Here is an 18,790-nt window from a genome sequence, read left to right on the forward strand (position 1 = left end):
CTAGGCTATGAGTTTCAGTGTGGGTTTTGTGGAGAAGGTCTTTTCAGATTGTTTCTATGTAGCTGGGTTCCAGAGTTACTTGATACCCCAAAAAGGTAGCCAGGAAACAGGTCAGATTCTCAGATACTTTGAAGCACAATGCTCCGATCAAAATCCTACACAGAAAACGTTCTTGCAGCTCACTGCCAGGAGTCCCTGCTTCAGCACAGACCAGAAAGGTAAAAAGGGGCATAAGGATTTGTGTATCCCGGGTACAGTCAGGGATCCCTGGTTTAGGGGGAGTCCCCCACAGTATATGCCCCAAACCCACGGACCCAGTATAGGGGTTCAGAGTGTCTTCAACCATGTATAAGGTTGTGGGAGTAAAATTATTTTTAAGTCCAGCTTCGGTACAATTGAAGCAACTCTGAAAACGAAACTAAGCATTATTTGAAGCAACTTTTATTAAAACTTCTTATAGGAAGGACTAGGAGCTCTGAAAATGAATGTGCGCATCTTTTCAGTAGATCCTAGGGGATGAGGGACGTAGAATAATTTTTTGTAAGATTTTTATTAAAATGGTGTATAACAGTGTATATGTGTATGCCCTGTATATGAACTGGGGAATTTCCAAGTCCTTGGTTCAGAGAGACCAGATAGCCACCAGGCTTGGTGCCACTGTGTCTGGTCGGATCCCAGAATTGAAAGTCTCGGAGATGCCAAGGTGTCAGAGCGGGCGGAGTACCAGAGTTACACTCAAGTACCCACGTCCTGACATGGATAAGGGCTATCTGGCAACCATTTGCCCATCCCCAGACTCTGAGGAGCCTGGCACAATGAGGTGGTGTAATATGCTAAGTGGCAGAGGTGGTCCACGGCGGCTCCCTTCACAGGGCGTCACCATCTTTAATCAGCCGCACATGTGCAGTGGAAACTCACGCATGCGCAGAGTGCTCCGATAGCTGCAGCCATTTGGGAGAGAGTTGCGCATGCTACAACAGCAGTGACCATTAGAAGAAAGCTCCGCAGGGGGAACTACAACCCCCAGTAGCCCCAGGGGCTGGTAGACACAAGGCACTGCACAGCCAATAGGGCTGCCGAATTCCCCTGCACAAGGAGATACATTTGGCGTGCTGGGACAACGCGCTCAGTCAGAAGGGGAGCTGAGAGAGTAAGGTAGTGTCCAGGGAGCTGTGCTTCCCTGGACTAGACCCAGCTTGCCCCCCTTAGGCCCCAGGTAGACCTTGAGTCACCCTAAGATTGTGGTTGCTTTAGGGACAGCCCATCTAGACACGGACATTGCCCCTGTTGGGTGTACAGTGTCAGGGACACAGCAAGACACCGCGCAGTACTTGCGGCCTGTGGTCTGGGACCAGACCACTACCTCAAGACAAAGAGATTCTCTTCACACTGGACCACTCCAGCAGGAGTCCACCCCATCGCTGATGGTGTGGAACCAGACAGGCCCTTTTCATCAGTTGGTGGTACCAGGTGCCGGAGCACCTGGCAGGTATCACATCCCAACGAAGAGCACCAACGGCCAGACATACTGTGGGCAGTGCTGTCACACACACTTGGGGTAGGAGTGACAATTGTCTGAACTCTGGGACACTGGTGCCCCTGCACCCAAGTACTGTGGAGATTCTCTGCGGGTCTATGTACATATATGCATGGTGTGGTTATAGTTGCATGTTCAGTAAACTGTTATATATATACTGCTTGTGTATTTATTGTATTATGTCCTGTGACAGGGTTATCCAGTGCTGCTAGGATCCCTCAAAGGTGGAGGCGCTGTCACCAGAATGAATCAGGTACACCCCAGGCTCCCTCCCGCGGAGGTTCAGGCCTCCTGTGAGCCATCAGCTAAAGTGCATCACATAGTTACCCAGACACGGGGGAAAGGGGGCTACATGTAAATCTGGTGACAGTGTTCCCTCTGATGTACTATATATTCAGTCCAGTAATGATCCAGAAAAAACAAGGGTATACTGTCACGGTAGACCAGGTCTTACCAACACATTAATACGGGGATTCTGGATTGAGCACGACAAGGCGGGCAAAATAAATTCTCATTTATTTCCTTTTAAGACAGACACACAAATCTTTACAATTACACTCAATATACACTTACTGGGGGGGGGGGAACTAAATCAAATGTCCACGAAACAAATGACTTAACAACAAAGTCTCTGGACATCCTTGCACGCATGCAATGGGGTGCGCAATTTGAGCCGTGCAACAATCCTTGGCATGGGGCGCAACTTGCCTTCCCTATAACTCCTTCGAAAGGAAAATGTTCGTGAAGTCTTTCAGGATTCGTTCGGGAATCCCCAGCTCAAATGAATTCTGGAAGAGGGGTGCAATTCTTTGTTATGGTGTAGTTAACCCCTCACACTCTGGAACCGCTGACGCTGTGCTTGAACGTTTCTTGATTAATCTTCGATGAATCAGGTGAATCTCACTAGGATGGGTCTGCAGGCTTGTTTATAGGGTTAAGAGCCCTATCCCTAACATACACAGCCAATCCTCCTGTGGTAACAACATTTCCCACCTATCCCCGACTTGCCAGGTGTTCCTAGAATGGGCAGAAGTTGCTTCCCGGTCTGCTAAGAGCATGCGCCAACCTGACACCTAAGCTTCTTAGCATACCGGGCCTACACCCTTACCTGGTGACAGTAAGTCTGGGGTTTGGCCACCAAGTATGAAGCGCCCATACTTCGCACCGATATCTGATACTTAGTAATATCCCAGCCACCCTAACACCTAGGGTCTCTGAGGCTTTTCAACTCCGGACTTCTCTAGACACTGGGGCACAAACTTAGCAGGGTGCCCTTTGAAGTACAGAGATGAAAAATCCCTCAGCTCATTCATCCATAACATATGGGCATGTTAATGGATTCATTGCTGGCCTGACAGGAAAGGGTTCCTGCCTTTAAAACACCATTGAAATACAGTTTATTTTTATATGTAGGTTCTGTATGTGCTACAAATATAAAACCCATATGTATGTTCATGGTACATTTTTAACTAGCTGCACTCCAAAAATTAGAGTGCTAGCTCCTTCCTAGCGCAAGTTATCCACTTAATTGAAGGGGCTCTGTGATGTGGGTTGCGGTTTAACGTATAATTGGTCTGGGTTACAAGCCGGCATACAATGTATCCGTGCTGGCTTTGATCAGTAACCGCAGACGCGCACCACCAATTCACCTCAAGCGGATAATGAGACAGCCGGATATATTGTAGCAAGAAGGTACTTCAGCTAAACCACAGACCACTTATTCAATTGACTTTGCGGTTTCGACGTCTGTGGTCTAGAAAGTGATACTCATCTTCAAGACAGCCACTTACTCGCAGGCACGCTTATTTAATCAAGGCTTGGTACAGCGCTAGAAGCTCCCCCTTGTGTCGCGAATACAATTTGCACAGTTCACATACATTCATATAACTGCAGCTAGCTTCTGCGCTGCAAAATAGGGACAATAAAGATAGGGTAGGGGAAAACATGGCATTCTGGTGACCATACAATTTAACCCCTTCAGTCCCAACAAGGTTTAGGGTTAACCAGCCAGACATAATACCTTTATTATTGGCCTGGTTAACCCTTTCACAGCCACATATACAGCAAACACTGAGCATTGAAAGGGGAGGAGGGGGGTATATAAGCAAATTGGGTTGCAGTCCAGTGAAGACTAAGGCACCGCTCACTGTGCCAGCTACGCGATGTGCGCGCGCTTACGTGTGCGCGTGCACGTTCGGCACTCTGTGAAGCGAATGTATGAATGTTTTCACACTAGATACGATTTGTGGTGGCAAAGTACTGCATTGACGCTGCGACATTTTGCCACCACAACCCAAATTGAAATTTCGGGCTGCAGTCGTGTCACATGAACTGGTTCAGCCAATAAGGGAGAACCAGCTCTGTGATCCGGTCACCACGCCCCCCATCGGCCGCGACCCAACTCCTGCAGCTACACTGGCGACACACTTTATTCGAGCTTGGCTAGTCCCACGAATTCGGGTATACCCGGGTGTATTGAGGTTTGTGACTGTTTTCTGCCCGAGTGCATTGAGGTATTTTCCAAGCAGGGATTGAAGCATTTTATTCCCTCTGGCTGCAATACTGCACAGTATATAAATATATAATGCATTACAATTCAGGAATTTATGCCATCTGGTAGACACGCGAAGCATTGCAGCCTATTAAATCCTAATCATTATCATTTAACAGATCAGCCGCCCGTCAGCCAGGCATGAACCCAGGCTGGGAAGGCAAATGCAACGAGGCTTGTCAGAGGTGAGGAGCGGCGCATTCCAGGTATCTGCCAGGTACATTCCGGGTATTTGCTCGAATAAAGTGTGTCGGTGCAGTAGCACACAGATCGCTGGGCTGCAGGAGTGCAAGGCCGAGACGCGCACAGAAGCTCGCAGCCATAGCGGCACTGTGAGCTTGGCCTTAGGGTGGTCCGAGCAACCACTCCCTAAATAATCACAGCCAGTGACAACCCCAACCAGATAGAACAAAGTCGATGAATTAATAAATAATCACCACAATGGCCATAAGCTACTCACTTCACCCGACCTGGGGAGCGTATATTCCAACCTCCGTGAGAGTGCAATCTCCACAATGCAATCAAAGTGCCCTGGGTGTGAAACATGTCAGAGGACTACCTTTGTGCAACTCAATGTTTCTAGTGGTTCCGGTTTGTGAATAAATTACCTGTCATACATTTCCTGTCTGGATCCCTGTTTTTTGCTTTTGGAGCATTGTTTTCCGTGTTCCTCTTCTCCAGGTCTTCTATCTTATACTGCACAATTTATTTTATCTTTATTTTCCTGAACATGCGTTTGACTTCATAACAATTTAGATTCAGCTATCAGAACAAAATGTGCTTTGTATTGTGCTGAATTAGTTTATCATTTACTTTTAGTATGTTTGTGGTATTGATGTGTACAAACTAAGAAATGTGTCATGTCAGGCTATTTACTTCATATTATTTGACCTGTGACTATAACAAGGAAACTGAAGATAAGAAAGACAATAGCCTGGTTACTCCTGTTACTATAAAAGTCATCAATTATAAAAGTCATCAATTCACCATTAAAATGATTGAATCATTTAACAACAATGCTATTTACGTTAAAGTCTTGTGGTTCAGCATACACACAAAATTAGGCCCCATAATTGTTTGTTAAAGGGTTATTAGAATAAGCATTGAGCAACTATATATATATATATATACACTGTCTTCCAGTGTGGTGGAGCAGAGAGGGAACGGAGATAGGGCGGCAGCAGAGTTGGATGGCGGCGGGAGAAGAGGATGGAGGACAGTGGGAGCAGAGCAGGGCAGCAGAGGAGGATGGCGGAAACGGAGCAAGGTGGCACAGGAGGAGGATGGCCAGGGAGGAACTGCGCTGTAGCTGCAGTAGACACCGGTAGTCAGTGAAGATTTCCTCCTCCTCTGCTGCCCTGCTCTGCACCCACAGTCCTGCGTCCTCCTCTGCAGCCACCACCGTCCTCCCCTACTGCCACCGCCCTGCACCTGTCTTCTAGTAGTAGCCATGAATATAAGTATACCTATAAGCTGTGGTCATTTTACCTCCAGTTCGGTGTTGAGTAGTTTATTACATCATGTGCACTGATGTGGGTTGGTACGTTGGGGAGGAATATATGGGAAGAGGGGCAAGTCTCAAATGTTACAAGGTCAATCATTTGCCAATGCTGATTTATCAAACTTTTTTGTTGCCTTGACAATGACACGGTTTCTGAGATTCTACAAAAGGGCAGGGCAAATTCTAACGTATTTACCTTAGGTCACTATACCAGGATGGAAATGTACCGAGTGCCTGGTCGCCTAATATTTTGTCTCTTGTGCCTGTGCTGCTAACCACCATGACCGGCAATAGCACAGGGACTGTTGCGGTGAGTGACTGATGAGTCAGTGCTGCTCTGCTTAGCCAAGCTTGTGCTTTGGAGCGGGGGCTCAATCAGAGAGCGGGTAGAAGAGAGGCATGAGCCGTTAGGGAGAGAGGGAGGCCGAGTGCTCCTGAACTCCATCTACCCCTGCTTTCAATTCTGACAGTGTGGCCGTGGCAGGAGTTTTCACAATGAAGCAGTGAGTGTGGCAGTGAGTGAGTATGGCAGTGAGCATGAGTGTGGCAGCAAGTGTAGAGTCAATGTGTGTGTTAGTGTGACAGACACAGATAGCCACCAATGGAGGGTGGGGAGACGGAACAGCCCTTCCAACATAACAACATTCTAGCTCCTAAAAATTATGGCTGGCTCAAAGTATTTAACAATTTTTATCCACATGAATATATATGTAGCCATGCCATCTGTGGCTACTAGTTTGTTTCCCTCCTGGCAGTAAATCCTGGTATAAGCAGGCCTTGCAAGTAGTTGCTATGGGGTTTCCCCCCTCACATTTGGTACTGCACTTGAGTGACAGCAGGGGGTGGTACATCCTGTTGTAGCTGGGACAACGAGGTGGCCGCCTTCTGGCTGTACTTAAGGGCAGGACCGCCAAAAAGTTAGTTGTTCCTTCCCTCTGAGGAAGGCAGGTCATACAACTGGGAGCCGGAGATTGGGACCTTCCCATGTGCTCTTCTGGGGGAGAGTGAGTGTGGACCATACCTCTGCCTCTGCTAGGGAGGTGGGGAAGAGCTAGGATGGCTGCTGGTACCCTTGGCCTGTAGTGACGGTTCAGGGACCATTTTGAGTGGTAGCTGACCTGACAGACTATAGCCGGCAGATGACTGCTGTGTAACTGTTACTGCAGTGTAGTAATAAACCCATTCCTATTTTGCAATATACTTCCTGCCTGGTGCGTGACCTTACTGGGGGGGAGAGGTAATAGTTCTACCGTGGAAGATCACCTTAAGTTCCTGGAGCCTACAGCAGATGGAGGCGCTGCACTGCTGAGGAGATATGTGGGGTATGAACCCCAGAAGCCTGTTCCTGTGTCCCCACTACCACCAGCGGACGACTCAGCCCTCCTGTTACCAGCAGTTATATGCACCATACACCCTGTAATGGCCCATATCTGCGATTGGGTGGGGGAAACACCGGTACAAATAAATATATACAACTGGCCTAAAAGAACGTTATCTTCCTGTTCCTTTGGCACCAACATTGACTAAGTTCTTTTGGACAGGGACTTTTAATTATCTGCACAAGTTACTTGTCAACTTTGTAATGACATAGTACTTTGTGTAAGTATGCTAAGAACATTACTCAGTGGTTTCTCAGTTCCAAGGAATGTCGTGCCAAACTGTTTAACAACTGAGTTTACATATTTTTTTTTACAGGTTACAATAAAACAATAATATCTTGATTTTGCATATGCTTCGTGTTATCTTTTTTCTTTACATCTCTTTGGTGTTCATTCTACCTACTGATTTCTTTTCCTGCCAGCTCTGATCCATCTGTAACAGCAGCTGGTTCAGAGCTCCTCTGGGGCTGAGTCTGCCATGGGATTCCAATTAGGCAATTTTGATACAACTTAAAAATGGGGAAGAAAAGAAAGACAAAGAGAGCCTGATTCTGTGGATGTTTGGGCGTATATACTACTATTTGATGAAAGACTGCTGAATGTTCAAGAGTGCTTAGTCTGCATGAAGGGAATTATTATTGGGCAACCGGAGCACTTAACATTATTGTATATTTGAAAGATCACCTGTCAATCACATGTAACGTCATTTTTTACACTGGCTCTTTGTTTAATTTTCTTATAAATTCAGTTACAGTAGATCCCTTTTAATTTTCATAATCTGGTGATTTATTCCACGCTGCAGAATGTGTTGGTGCTTTACAAATAAACAAAAATCATTTATTCATCTCTTTTATAAAGTGTCTCCGATACACTGTTCTTTCCGAATGTGTAAATCCTCTTGTCCCTGACAAGGGCTGATTCTAGGGTCGATAAGAAACAGCTGCATTTGCTCTTAACAAGGTTCTTTGTTCCACTTGGTATTGCATCCATCCTGTTTTTCAATCCAGTCAGGGTGGAGCACTTGTAAAAGACCTAGTTTTAACCCAAGACAGAAATGTAATTGTGAATAAATATGAGCTATATCTGTAATTATGTGTTACACGGAGAATCAAAAATGACCTGTTCACAGCCAAAGAAGCTTCATGAATAATCCTGAGTTATGCAAAAAAACACACAACAAAGTTAAAGCACTGTAGTGGTTTCAACTTCCAAACAATAGAGATTAATGAGCACAGGAAAACTGCTACTTATGTAATTACTATTTACAGTTTCTAGAAATTAAAAGAATATCAATCAAATTGAACACTGCTGGTATCTTTTTGGGGATGCTTTTTAACCACTGAATATAAATGTGTTTCTTGGTGTTTTTTGTGAGTGTTGCCATTTTTATAACTTGACACTTTATTTATTTTTTAACAATTGTACAATTTTCCCAAAATGTGTGAATTGTTGCAGGTATTTCACACATCCATAGTAATAAACATAGTTTTAAAAGAGACGAGGCAAGCAAAAGTAATACAATTGCTTTTTTTTTTAAAGAAAATAAGCAGTTACTTAGATCAGGGGTGCTCAACTCCAGTCCTGACTCCCCCCCCCCTCTCCCCTCCCAACAGGTCAGGTTTTGAGGATATCCCTGCTTCAACACAGGTCACTCAATCAGTGCCTGCTTAAGCACAGGCAGCTCAATCTGGGATATTCTGAAAACCTGACCTGTTGGGGGGTCTTGAGGACTAGAGTTCAGCACCTCTGACATGGATCAAGGTAATGTGCTTTACATTTTGCACATGACAGCCCATTTACTAGAATGTGCTGTTACTGTAGGTGTGTTACAGCGTAACATGGTTTAGCAACTATGCCTAAACCTGATGTAATGTACTTATATTTTGAAAAAGTGCCACAAAATAAGTTACTGTACTAAATAAATAAAACGAGTGTGTGGCAACATTTGCACCTACATTGAGAATTGGTTCAAGTTCTGCCATTAGTGAGTAGCAATGAATGGAATACATTTAGTTTGGGATTGTGTTGTATATGGATTTTCTCAATGCTCGGTCTTGGACCCATGCTTTTCATATTGCTGATACTATATTGTGAAGAAGATACAGTAGATTCAGGTAAATATGAATTGTGACTAATTTATTAAAAAGGGCAACTGGGCTGAGGATGGAGGTCTGGATGGACTCTCACTGTCTCTTCTGTCATCTCTTTCTAGTGTTAAAACTAAAAAAAAACACAAAATCAACACACATCCAAATTCACTAAAACCCAATATTTCATCATTATTAACCCTTTCTTATGATTAATATAATGCTGCATAGACACCTTCACGTCTTTAACTTTTAAAATATTTCATTTAAATCAGGCTAGTACTTAATGATTTGTTACCATGTCTTCAGACCTGAACTCCTCCTGCTTCTCTCGTCAGACTTTCTGACTTGAAAATTAAAAAATATTTTATACCTTGCCATTAGCAGATCATCTGGATTGGGATTAGATGGGTGAGAAGTGTAAAATGTAGAAAGTGGTCATAGTCCTTCCAAAATACCAATCCCGTTCCATATGTAATGGTAAACGAAGTAGTACTTGCAATATTTTAAACTGGAACTGTTTACTGGATTGTGACTATGACCCTCGGGCATACGCTAGGCCCCTTTGCAGGACTTCTGCAGGCCTTGAAAGTGACTTTGACTAGCCTCCGTTAAGTCCCTCCGTGGACCGCAGGTAGGCCGTGAGGCATCTCACCACTGTGGCCAAACCTGAACATAGCTATCCCCCCATACCATACCTCCTCCTCGTTCCACTACCCCCCCAGTCCTATACTCCATCTCCCCCTCAGGTCCATACACTCTCTTCTTCCTCCCTCCCCCCCATGCCCATATATGCTTCTCCCTCCCTAGGCCCATACATCTTTCTCTTCCTCCCAGGCCCTCCATGTCTGCCGTGAGGGGGGCCCCTGCTCCTTACATTTATCCTGGGCCCAAATATTTCTGTTGGCGGCACTGCATCTGTTAATTTTAAGGTATCAAAGATCTTTACATTTTGCCCCCCTGAATTCACTCATCTCTAATAGGAATCACAATGAGCTATACAGTACTTTTGAGGATAAACGTTTTAGAATTTGAAAATATATGAAAATTGGGAAGATATAATCTTAGAGCAGTAAAAGGAGAATGGTCATATCTTAGGACAGAAACATAATTCTGCATTTATTAGTTTAAAAGCAAATTTGGAAATTGACATTGGAATTATTCACTTAGGAAAAAAGGGCAGCTGGGCAGAGGTTGGATGCCAGGATAGACTCACCTCTGTCACCTCTTTCTAGTGTGTCATTGCTGCTACTGCAGGTTAGGGGCTCACACAAAACACAGAAATGATACTTTATGCACAAGCATAAATTGGGCACCTAAAAACATCATAAAGTGCTGATATGCTAATTCTCATGAACACAATGGTCATATTTACTATATACATATTTACTATGCAGTGTTTTACCATAAAACGCCTTACGGCCCACACATTCAAGTGTCAAATGGAATAGTACCGCTTGGTAAATATGACTCTCAATGTATACACACTTTCACACACCCTTTCACTTTATGTCTCATGAAAATAAACAGAGATCTGGAAATGTAATGACATACTGATTTATGTATCCTGTACACCTGGTGCATATACACTTACCTACAGTATGCATAGTGTGTCTGTTCTTATAAAGGTTGGTTAAGAAGATTTCTACATGTACTGCTTCTGAAAGAAAAAAAGTCATAAAGGTATTATATGAATATACATGCATTTTTCAGGAGTTTGTTATGGGGTTACCTAAGTGTCTGTCTCAGTATACAGTACTTCATGTTTGTCTCTCAATATGTTTAAGCACAATTAGTCCCAAAAAAATGACGTCAGATGTGCATGCACTCATAGTCACACAGGTAAGTAAAACATATTCTATGTGCACGAAATATAATTTCACAAATTAAATCAACACATTGTCATTATTAATATTGCTTTTGTCATGCTTCATTACCACGTGTGTGTTTGTAACATAGAAACATACGTACTGTACATATGGACATGTTTAGTACATGCTAAAAGAGATGTACTGTATACGACAGACACTCCAACACACACAAAACACTTTCATTCATCTTACAATGTGGGGTCAATGAGTTAATTGCAAGCAACTCCTATTGCCATAAGACATGCAATTTAATATAGGTAACTGCAAGCTCTGAACCCAACAATATATATATTTATATATATATATATATATATATATATATATATATATATATATATAAAAATAAACTTGTATAGTTACCAGAGTAGCCAGAACTGGTCCAGTGGTCCGGTGACAGAGAGACAGCACACAGTGGTATAGAAAAAAACTGTATTAAAGATAACGCAGGACACCAAAACCGGTTTTGGTGTCCTGCGTTAACTTTAATACAGTTTTTTTCTATACCACTGTGTGCTGTCTTTCTGTCACCGGACCACTGGACCAGTTCTGGCTACTCTGGTAACTATACAAGTTTATTATCTGCTTTATGGGACAAGCATCTGCATTTTGAGAAGACTAGTGTGCAACACTGTTATACTATGGACTATATATATATATATATATATATATGTGTATATATATATATATATATGATTGTGCACACAGGTTGGTGATGGGTATATATGTTTTTTTGTGGGCATTGTTCTCTAGCACGCCCCTGAGGAATGTCCTATACAGGACCGAAACGTTGGACTGTTTGTGCCTGTTCTTTGTGTTTAATACATTTTTTGCATTATACCTTTGAGTGCTGTTCTTGTCTCCTGGTGGGACACCATGTTCACTATTCATCCCTATTGAACAAGCACCTACTTACACCTAGCCTTTGAAGTGCCTGCTGCTGCATATATGTGTGTGTGTGTGTGTGTGTGTGTGTGTGTGTGTGTGTGTGTGTGTATATATATATATGTATATATATGTATATATATATATATATATATATATATATATATACATACATATATATATACATACATACATACATACATACATACATACACACATACACACATACACACATACATACAACGTCAAAAGGAGTGCTATTGGGTGTGATTAAATCTATTGTATACAAAAAAAAAGCCCCAATGCAACATCCAAATGACAAAGTATACAGTCAAATACTTATCTGTTTGTCTTCAACAACCAGATAAGTATTTAACTACAGTATATACGTTGTCATTTGGATATTGCATTGGGAACTAAACAGTATTTATTTTCTGGATTTATTTTTATATACTAAGAAGCACCAAAAATAGATGTAATGATAGTTTTCATACAACAGGCTGATCATCTATTCTGTCAAATCAGTCACCAATCTTCAAGCTGCTATAATTATCTCCAAGTTATGTGCTTTAACCAATGGGAGTCAGGCAATAAAGTGCTCTGTACTTCTTGCACCATAGAAATAGGTACAATAAGTACACCTGGTTTTAATAGTTACACAACATAGAACAATAGATGCAGTATAGTAAATAAAGTTGGAGGATATGATATGATCTATACCTATCTATACGTATCTATATACACCCATACAGTATACTTGAACATAAATACACACCATACAGCACATCAACAGTGTTCTTCAAATTATACAAATATATATATTATATATACAAACATACATACAACTATAGAAAACTGTTTATACGTACGCATTTCACTCCTGCAATTACTACCATACCATATATAATGATAATATACAAACCACACATACACATATATACGTGTATAATACACAACCCACAATCACAGTTGCTACAAACAACTCACCTCCTCTGTCCACATACAGGAGTGACGGCTCAGAGAGCCTCTGGGAGGGGGAGGTGTGTGTGTCCTCCTTGGGTCCCAGAAGGAGTAAGCTGAGTGCTCGCCCAGACTCACACATTCCGAGAAGCAGCAGGAGAAGGACAGGAGACGCAGGAGGAGCGCAGGAGCACAGGAGACGCAGGAGGGGAGACGCAGGAGGACAGGAGACGCAGGAGGACAGGAGACGCAGGAGGACAGGCGACGCAAGAGCACAGGCTTTCCGATGGCTGACAAGCATTACATCGAAGGCTCGGCACCGCATTCAGACCAGGAGAACCAGGAGTGGGGCTATGAGGAAGGTTAGAGCCCTTTTTGTTCCTTCTATCATCTGGAGCCTTTTACTGTAGTAAACTGGCAAAGTGGGCTCTCATTGTGGGGCTTGGGAACGAGCTGCGCTACTGTAATCATAGCAGCTAGTGGCTTGGTTGTGAGTTCAGATTTATTATGCTGGAGACTTTCGGTGTTTACCAGGAGTTTAAAAGACAGTTCTGCATAGCTCAAAAAAGTAAACAATCCCACTTTGTAATTGAAGATGACTGGATTCTAATCGTTATCTTCTTAAAGGATGACGTGGTTCTTAATGACCGTTTCCCCACTATAAAGAATATATTCACTTTTGTATATACAGTATTATATAACAATGACTAATCCCGCAAATCATTGCTAGGGTAGTTATTCGTGTGTTTGACATGTCACATGACAATGTAGCAACCCACCTGCTCGAGAAGTGTTAATATTACGTAAAAATGACTTTTGAAGGGTTTTCTGCATCCTCAGTAAAATAGTTCCAGACATATTCATTTAATTTGCTTAGATCTACGAACTGATATGTATTTATGTTGCATCTATTCCACATTTCTGCCCTTTGTGCTGTTTTATTTACAATATTAATATTTTATTCCTGAAAACAACACCTGGCTGTGTTGGAGTTTTGCATCGCAATATTCTTACATCAACTAATAAATAATACCAACAACTAATTAATCTATTATATATCAATTGTGCAAATACATTGGTGATATATTCTCTCTTTGAAGTGTCTATGGAAATTAGAGCGCATATATAGTTTTAGACATAACACATATCTGCCCATAGAAATATATACATAAAGTTATTTTTTATATCTATATTCTACCTATCTTTCTGCCTGACCTTTTATACAGTATAAGGAGGTTACAGGAGCATCGCTTTTTTCAAAAGGATAGTGGCAAAGGGGGAAATTCCACATAAAGTGAACATGTACAGCAGCGGCAGCTCTTATTCGAGCAAAAGCCGCTGGCTGTATGTGGCTGGGAAGCGGGTAGCCGCGGCGCGTGGCGGCGCACTGTGACGTCACAGTCACAAGCGCGCCCGGCTTCCCCGTCTTCCCTGGCTTCCCCAGGCTTCCCCGACACCCCTGGAGATCAAATCAAGGTAAGCGGGGGTGCGGGGAAGCAGAGGGGCAGAGCAGAAGCCGGGCTCGGGGTCCGGAAGCATAGTAAATTGCGCGCGAGTTGGAGGGGGGGGTGCGTGGGGGAAACGCGGCGGCGCGCGGTTATTACTGGCGGCAGCTGGGGTAGATCCCGGCATGCCGCCGGCATTTAGTGCGATAAAGTATGTCGCTACTGTATAATGATAAGCAATTCCAATATACACTGTGCTAAATTCCTTAGAATGAATGTATATTAAATGTCAGAATCATCAAAGCATTCATCATTACTGCTGGGATTTATTTCTGAGATTCTGGGGCATTAACAGTAGGTTATGTGGGTCGTTTTATAATTTATGTAGATCTTTAATAGATTATTTTGCTATCGGTTTTCAGTACAGTAGCTGGATCTTGAGGATCTAAGAAGATTGTAGAATGTGTAAACCCATTAATCTATATATTGCAGCATTATCATTGTCATTGGCTCCGCAATATTGAAGGAGCAGTTCAATTTACTTGATTTCCTTAACATTCATTTTATCCTAATCCGATGCTACAGTATATCTTGATGCTACATCCAGTGATTCTGCATTCTGAAAAACTATGACACTCTGTATTTTTGCATGACTAGTGCCAGAAATATCCTAAACATTTATTTGTAACTCCATCTTTATAACCGAGCACTGTTTGATACAAATCATTATTTGCTTCATACCTCTTTTCTCCGTAAGGTAGAACCTCCAGCTAACCTGTAACAAACTATAACATCTGTGTGCTTGATATATCCTGTCACAGTTGTTATTGTACCTTTCGCATTTTGATATTCATGTGTCAACATATCTTTGGTGCAAAACTGATTACAATCGTCACCCAAAAACTTCCCAAGTTGTATGAAAGGAAAAAATAATAATATTGGGTTTATTTGATAAATCTGATGTACATTTCCATCTAGAATTGTACCAAAGAAAATGTTGTGAACATGTTTCTTTTTATCACAGTTCCAATATGTGTTGCTAAATGGAACAGTACACTGAAACGATTTGCTCAAAAGACATACATTTTCTGAATACAGGTCTGGCAGTGGTAAACACTACTTATTACTTCTTTGAATCAACCATAACTGTTCTGTACGGAATGAAAATCTTCATACTGTATTTTAACTCCATGTCCTAAGAATAAATACAAAATATGTTCACACACAATGTAACATTTAGCAGATAATGTTATCAAAAACATGAAGAATGCCAGTGGTTTGTTCTTGTTATGGGCCGTGATATCAGTGGTCCTGTTAATTATTTACTATTGAGTATAGGTCTTCTGATTTACAGACACATACACCAACATTATGAAACCTCCTCCCTTTATATAAATAAGGGTCACAGAGAGATGAGAATACATACAGCATAATTCAATATATATACATCTTATGTTCAAGATAAGATCAAGGACACAGTCTGTTTAAGCCCTTCCACCGAGACTACAAAGACAAAGTTCTTAACTCCCACAAGTAAATAAGAAATAACTAGGTTGCTATCGAGAGACATCTTATCCATCAATATACAGAGTTATCAGTTAAGTATTGTACAAACGAATGAATGAGCAAGAGATAGAGAAGTCCTATGTAGTGTAGTAACCATCGACTTGTACAGTATATCTCCCAAAACACATTTATACAATACCAGGGGAGATACCGGTGAACACACCTGAGATACCTGAATAACCTAATTCGAATGTACAAGATATATTCAAATTATTTAAATGTGCATATTCCCCATAGTACCTCAGGTGTAGTCCCATGTATCTCTCCACGTGTTGTATAGATGAGTGTTTTGGGGGGTCAATGGGCACTGTGCTAAATAGGTCTCTATCTCTTCCTCTCCCTTTCACTCACTCCGTCCCTCCACTCCAGCAAGATCCATATTTCAGGGTATATTCCGCTCTAGCGTTCTTAATTTCACATTACACTACGATTTGTCAATTTCGGCCAAAACATTTTGCGCTAAAAAGGTCTATCAAATTTTTGGGTGAATTTGTGAATGGGAAACAAAGCAAAGTCAATTTGGGCAAGTTCTCTCTAGCAGTGAGATGTATTTTTTTTTTTTTTTAAGTATCTTTTTATTAGGGTGTTTACAGATACATTTCAAAATATTACATTGTAGCATTTTGTATTTACCTGTACATAGGTTATCGTTTAATGTTACATAGTTCAATACATATTTGCAATACCCATTTTTTCTTTTTTCGAAACTTATAACTGGTCTTGATCTAATATCTCAACCATTTAACTCAAAACCTTGTATCATAGCTTACTTGTGACTCCCATTCTTTCTTTTAGTTATCATATTTGTTTAGTCTAGGCTCTTCGTTTTTACTCTGTTCTGTCATGTTGTTATGTTATGTTGTGATGCAGGACGTTCTCCTTATTTTCTATTTCCTTTATCCGGTTTTCCGTCCGGTTTAGTTTACCATCTTATCTTGGGTGTCATCTGAATTTATTCTGTTCTAGCTGGGGGAAAGAGTTTATAATCATCCCCCATTTTCGATCAAATTTGTCATACTGGTTATCTCCTACTTGTTCGGTAGATATTCTGTCTATTGTGATCAGTTTGACCAAAAAGGATTTGATAAGTTCTATGTTGGGTGCTTGTGTATCCAACCACTTGATCATAATGGCTTTTCTGGCTACCAGAAGAATCATCTCTGTTGGGAGAATGCCCCCCTATTTTGGTTGATCTTGATTGTCCAAGGTTCAGTATTAGCAAATATCATGTGGAGGGGTGTCTTACCCAGCTAATGTTCGTGACTTCTTTAATATATTGTAGGACCTGTGTCCAGGACTCGTTCATTTTTACGCATGTCCAGGCACAGTGCTTGAGGTTGGCTTTAGGGAGGTTGCATTTGGGGCATTTCATTGTGTCTACTTCTATATTCGTAAATTCTGGTGAAGATGCATTAGTGAGATGTCTTTTAATCATTCCAAATAATTTTGTAAAGGTATTTCATAAAAATTAGAGCACATGACACGGTGCTTTGGGAAGACACTCTGCAGTGTACATATGTTTTCTGCGTGTGTATCTTTCCATGTTTGGTTTGGGGAATTAAACAACTGTTGTATCCTGGGAGGTTCATTTGGACTAAGCTGCACCTGCAGGAACTTATTTTTTGCTGCTACAAACTGGTTAAGCGGATATAAACAGAAAAGCAAGTTTTGTAACACTGACTAAATGAATAAGCAAAGTAATACAATGAAAATGGCATGTGGTACATGTCCAAAAACTTTGCTTGATAACAAAAACAATGTTTAAGTTGCATAAAGAACTGAGAAGGGTTGCCAGATAATAGGGTACATATTTTAATTCAGTGACACACAATTACAATTACCGCAAGTCAATGATCACTTTTTGACTGATGCTGGTGTTGTTTTTATTACTACAGTACATACAATCTGCACGGCTCATTTTATTGTTTTCAGGACTGGGGGATATCTGGGGTCATGACAGCATCAATCATGTCTGTGGGGTTCCCCCACCCCCGTGATGTTGATACAAAGATGTACAGTGGCGATAAAAACGTTGTGAACTCCTTATGATTTTCACATATTTCAAACCTAAAATGTTATTAGATCTTAATCTAAGTCCTAATAATAGATAAAGATAACCTCATCAAACAAATGCGTCAAAAACATGATACTTTTTCAACATTTATTTATCCATAAATGATTGAGCATTGAATATCCATGTGTGAAATAGTATGTGAACCTTTAGATGTAATACCCCTTGAACAGCAATGACTTCAACTAAAAATTTCCAGTAACTGCTGGTCAGTCTCTAACATCGCTTTTGAGGAATTTGGGCTCATTCCTCCTTACAGAACTGCTTCAACTCAGTGACATTTGAGGGCTTCCTTGATTTGACAGCTTGCTTCAAGTCAGTCCTGCCACAACATTTTGATGGATTAAAGGTTCGGACTTTGACTAGGCCATTCTAGGCTAGGTTTCTTCTTCTGCACCCATTTTTTTTGTAGATCTGCTTCTATGTTTAGGATCATTGTCTTGCTGCATGACCCACTTTCGCTTCAGCTCACGGATGGATGGTCTGACATTTTCCTCTAGAATCTTCTGATACAATGCAGAGTTTATGGTTGTGTCAATAATGACAAGCCGTCCAGGTCATGAGGCAGCAAAGCAGCCGCAAACCATCACACTCCCACAATCATGCTTGATGGTTGGGATGAGCTTCTTCTGTTCAAACGCTGTGTTTGGTTTTCGCCAAACATAATATTCCTCATTGAGGCCAAAAAGTTCCACCTTTCACTCGTCTGCTCAGAGAACATTGTTCAGGAAGTCTTGTGGATAATCTATGTTCTCTATGGCAAACTTCAGATGGGCAGATATGTTCTTTTTACAGAGCAGTGGTTTCCTTCTGGCTATCCTTCCATGAACACCATTCTTGTTCAGTCTTTTTCTGATAGTTGAGTCATGATCACTCACATTAGCCAAGGCGAGAGTGGCCTTCAGATCCTTGGATGTTACTCTGGAGTTCTTTGTGACTT

The 18,790-nt window shown here is 41.6% G+C and overlaps 1 protein-coding gene and 1 long non-coding RNA gene across 4 annotated transcripts in view; one reads left to right on the forward strand and one right to left on the reverse strand.

Annotated features, from left to right (window-relative positions):
- Positions 1-7,679: 7,679 nt before the first annotated feature.
- On the reverse strand, positions 7,680-13,413 carry LOC142484623 (uncharacterized). Its single transcript, XR_012798079.1, has 3 exons — positions 12,796-13,413; positions 10,650-10,715; positions 7,680-8,000 (listed from the first exon to the last, which is right to left on the reverse strand). It is a non-coding gene; the product is annotated as an uncharacterized LOC142484623 (long non-coding RNA).
- The window catches only part of CA8 (carbonic anhydrase 8), a 144,834-nt gene continuing 138,839 nt past the window's right edge, over positions 12,796-18,790 (forward strand). For 2 of the 3 annotated variants that reach the window (XM_075584053.1, XM_075584052.1), the window contains exon 1: positions 12,796-13,130. In XM_075584053.1, the coding sequence (XP_075440168.1) occupies positions 13,055-13,130 (76 nt within the window). In that variant the 5' untranslated portion in view covers positions 12,796-13,054. The remainder of the gene's footprint in view (positions 13,131-18,790) is intronic. The other variant, XM_075584051.1, reaches the window with a different exon arrangement.

Source organism: Ascaphus truei, chromosome 2 (genome assembly GCF_040206685.1).
Source record: "Ascaphus truei isolate aAscTru1 chromosome 2, aAscTru1.hap1, whole genome shotgun sequence".
In the NCBI taxonomy this organism is placed as follows: domain Eukaryota; kingdom Metazoa; phylum Chordata; class Amphibia; order Anura; family Ascaphidae; genus Ascaphus; species Ascaphus truei.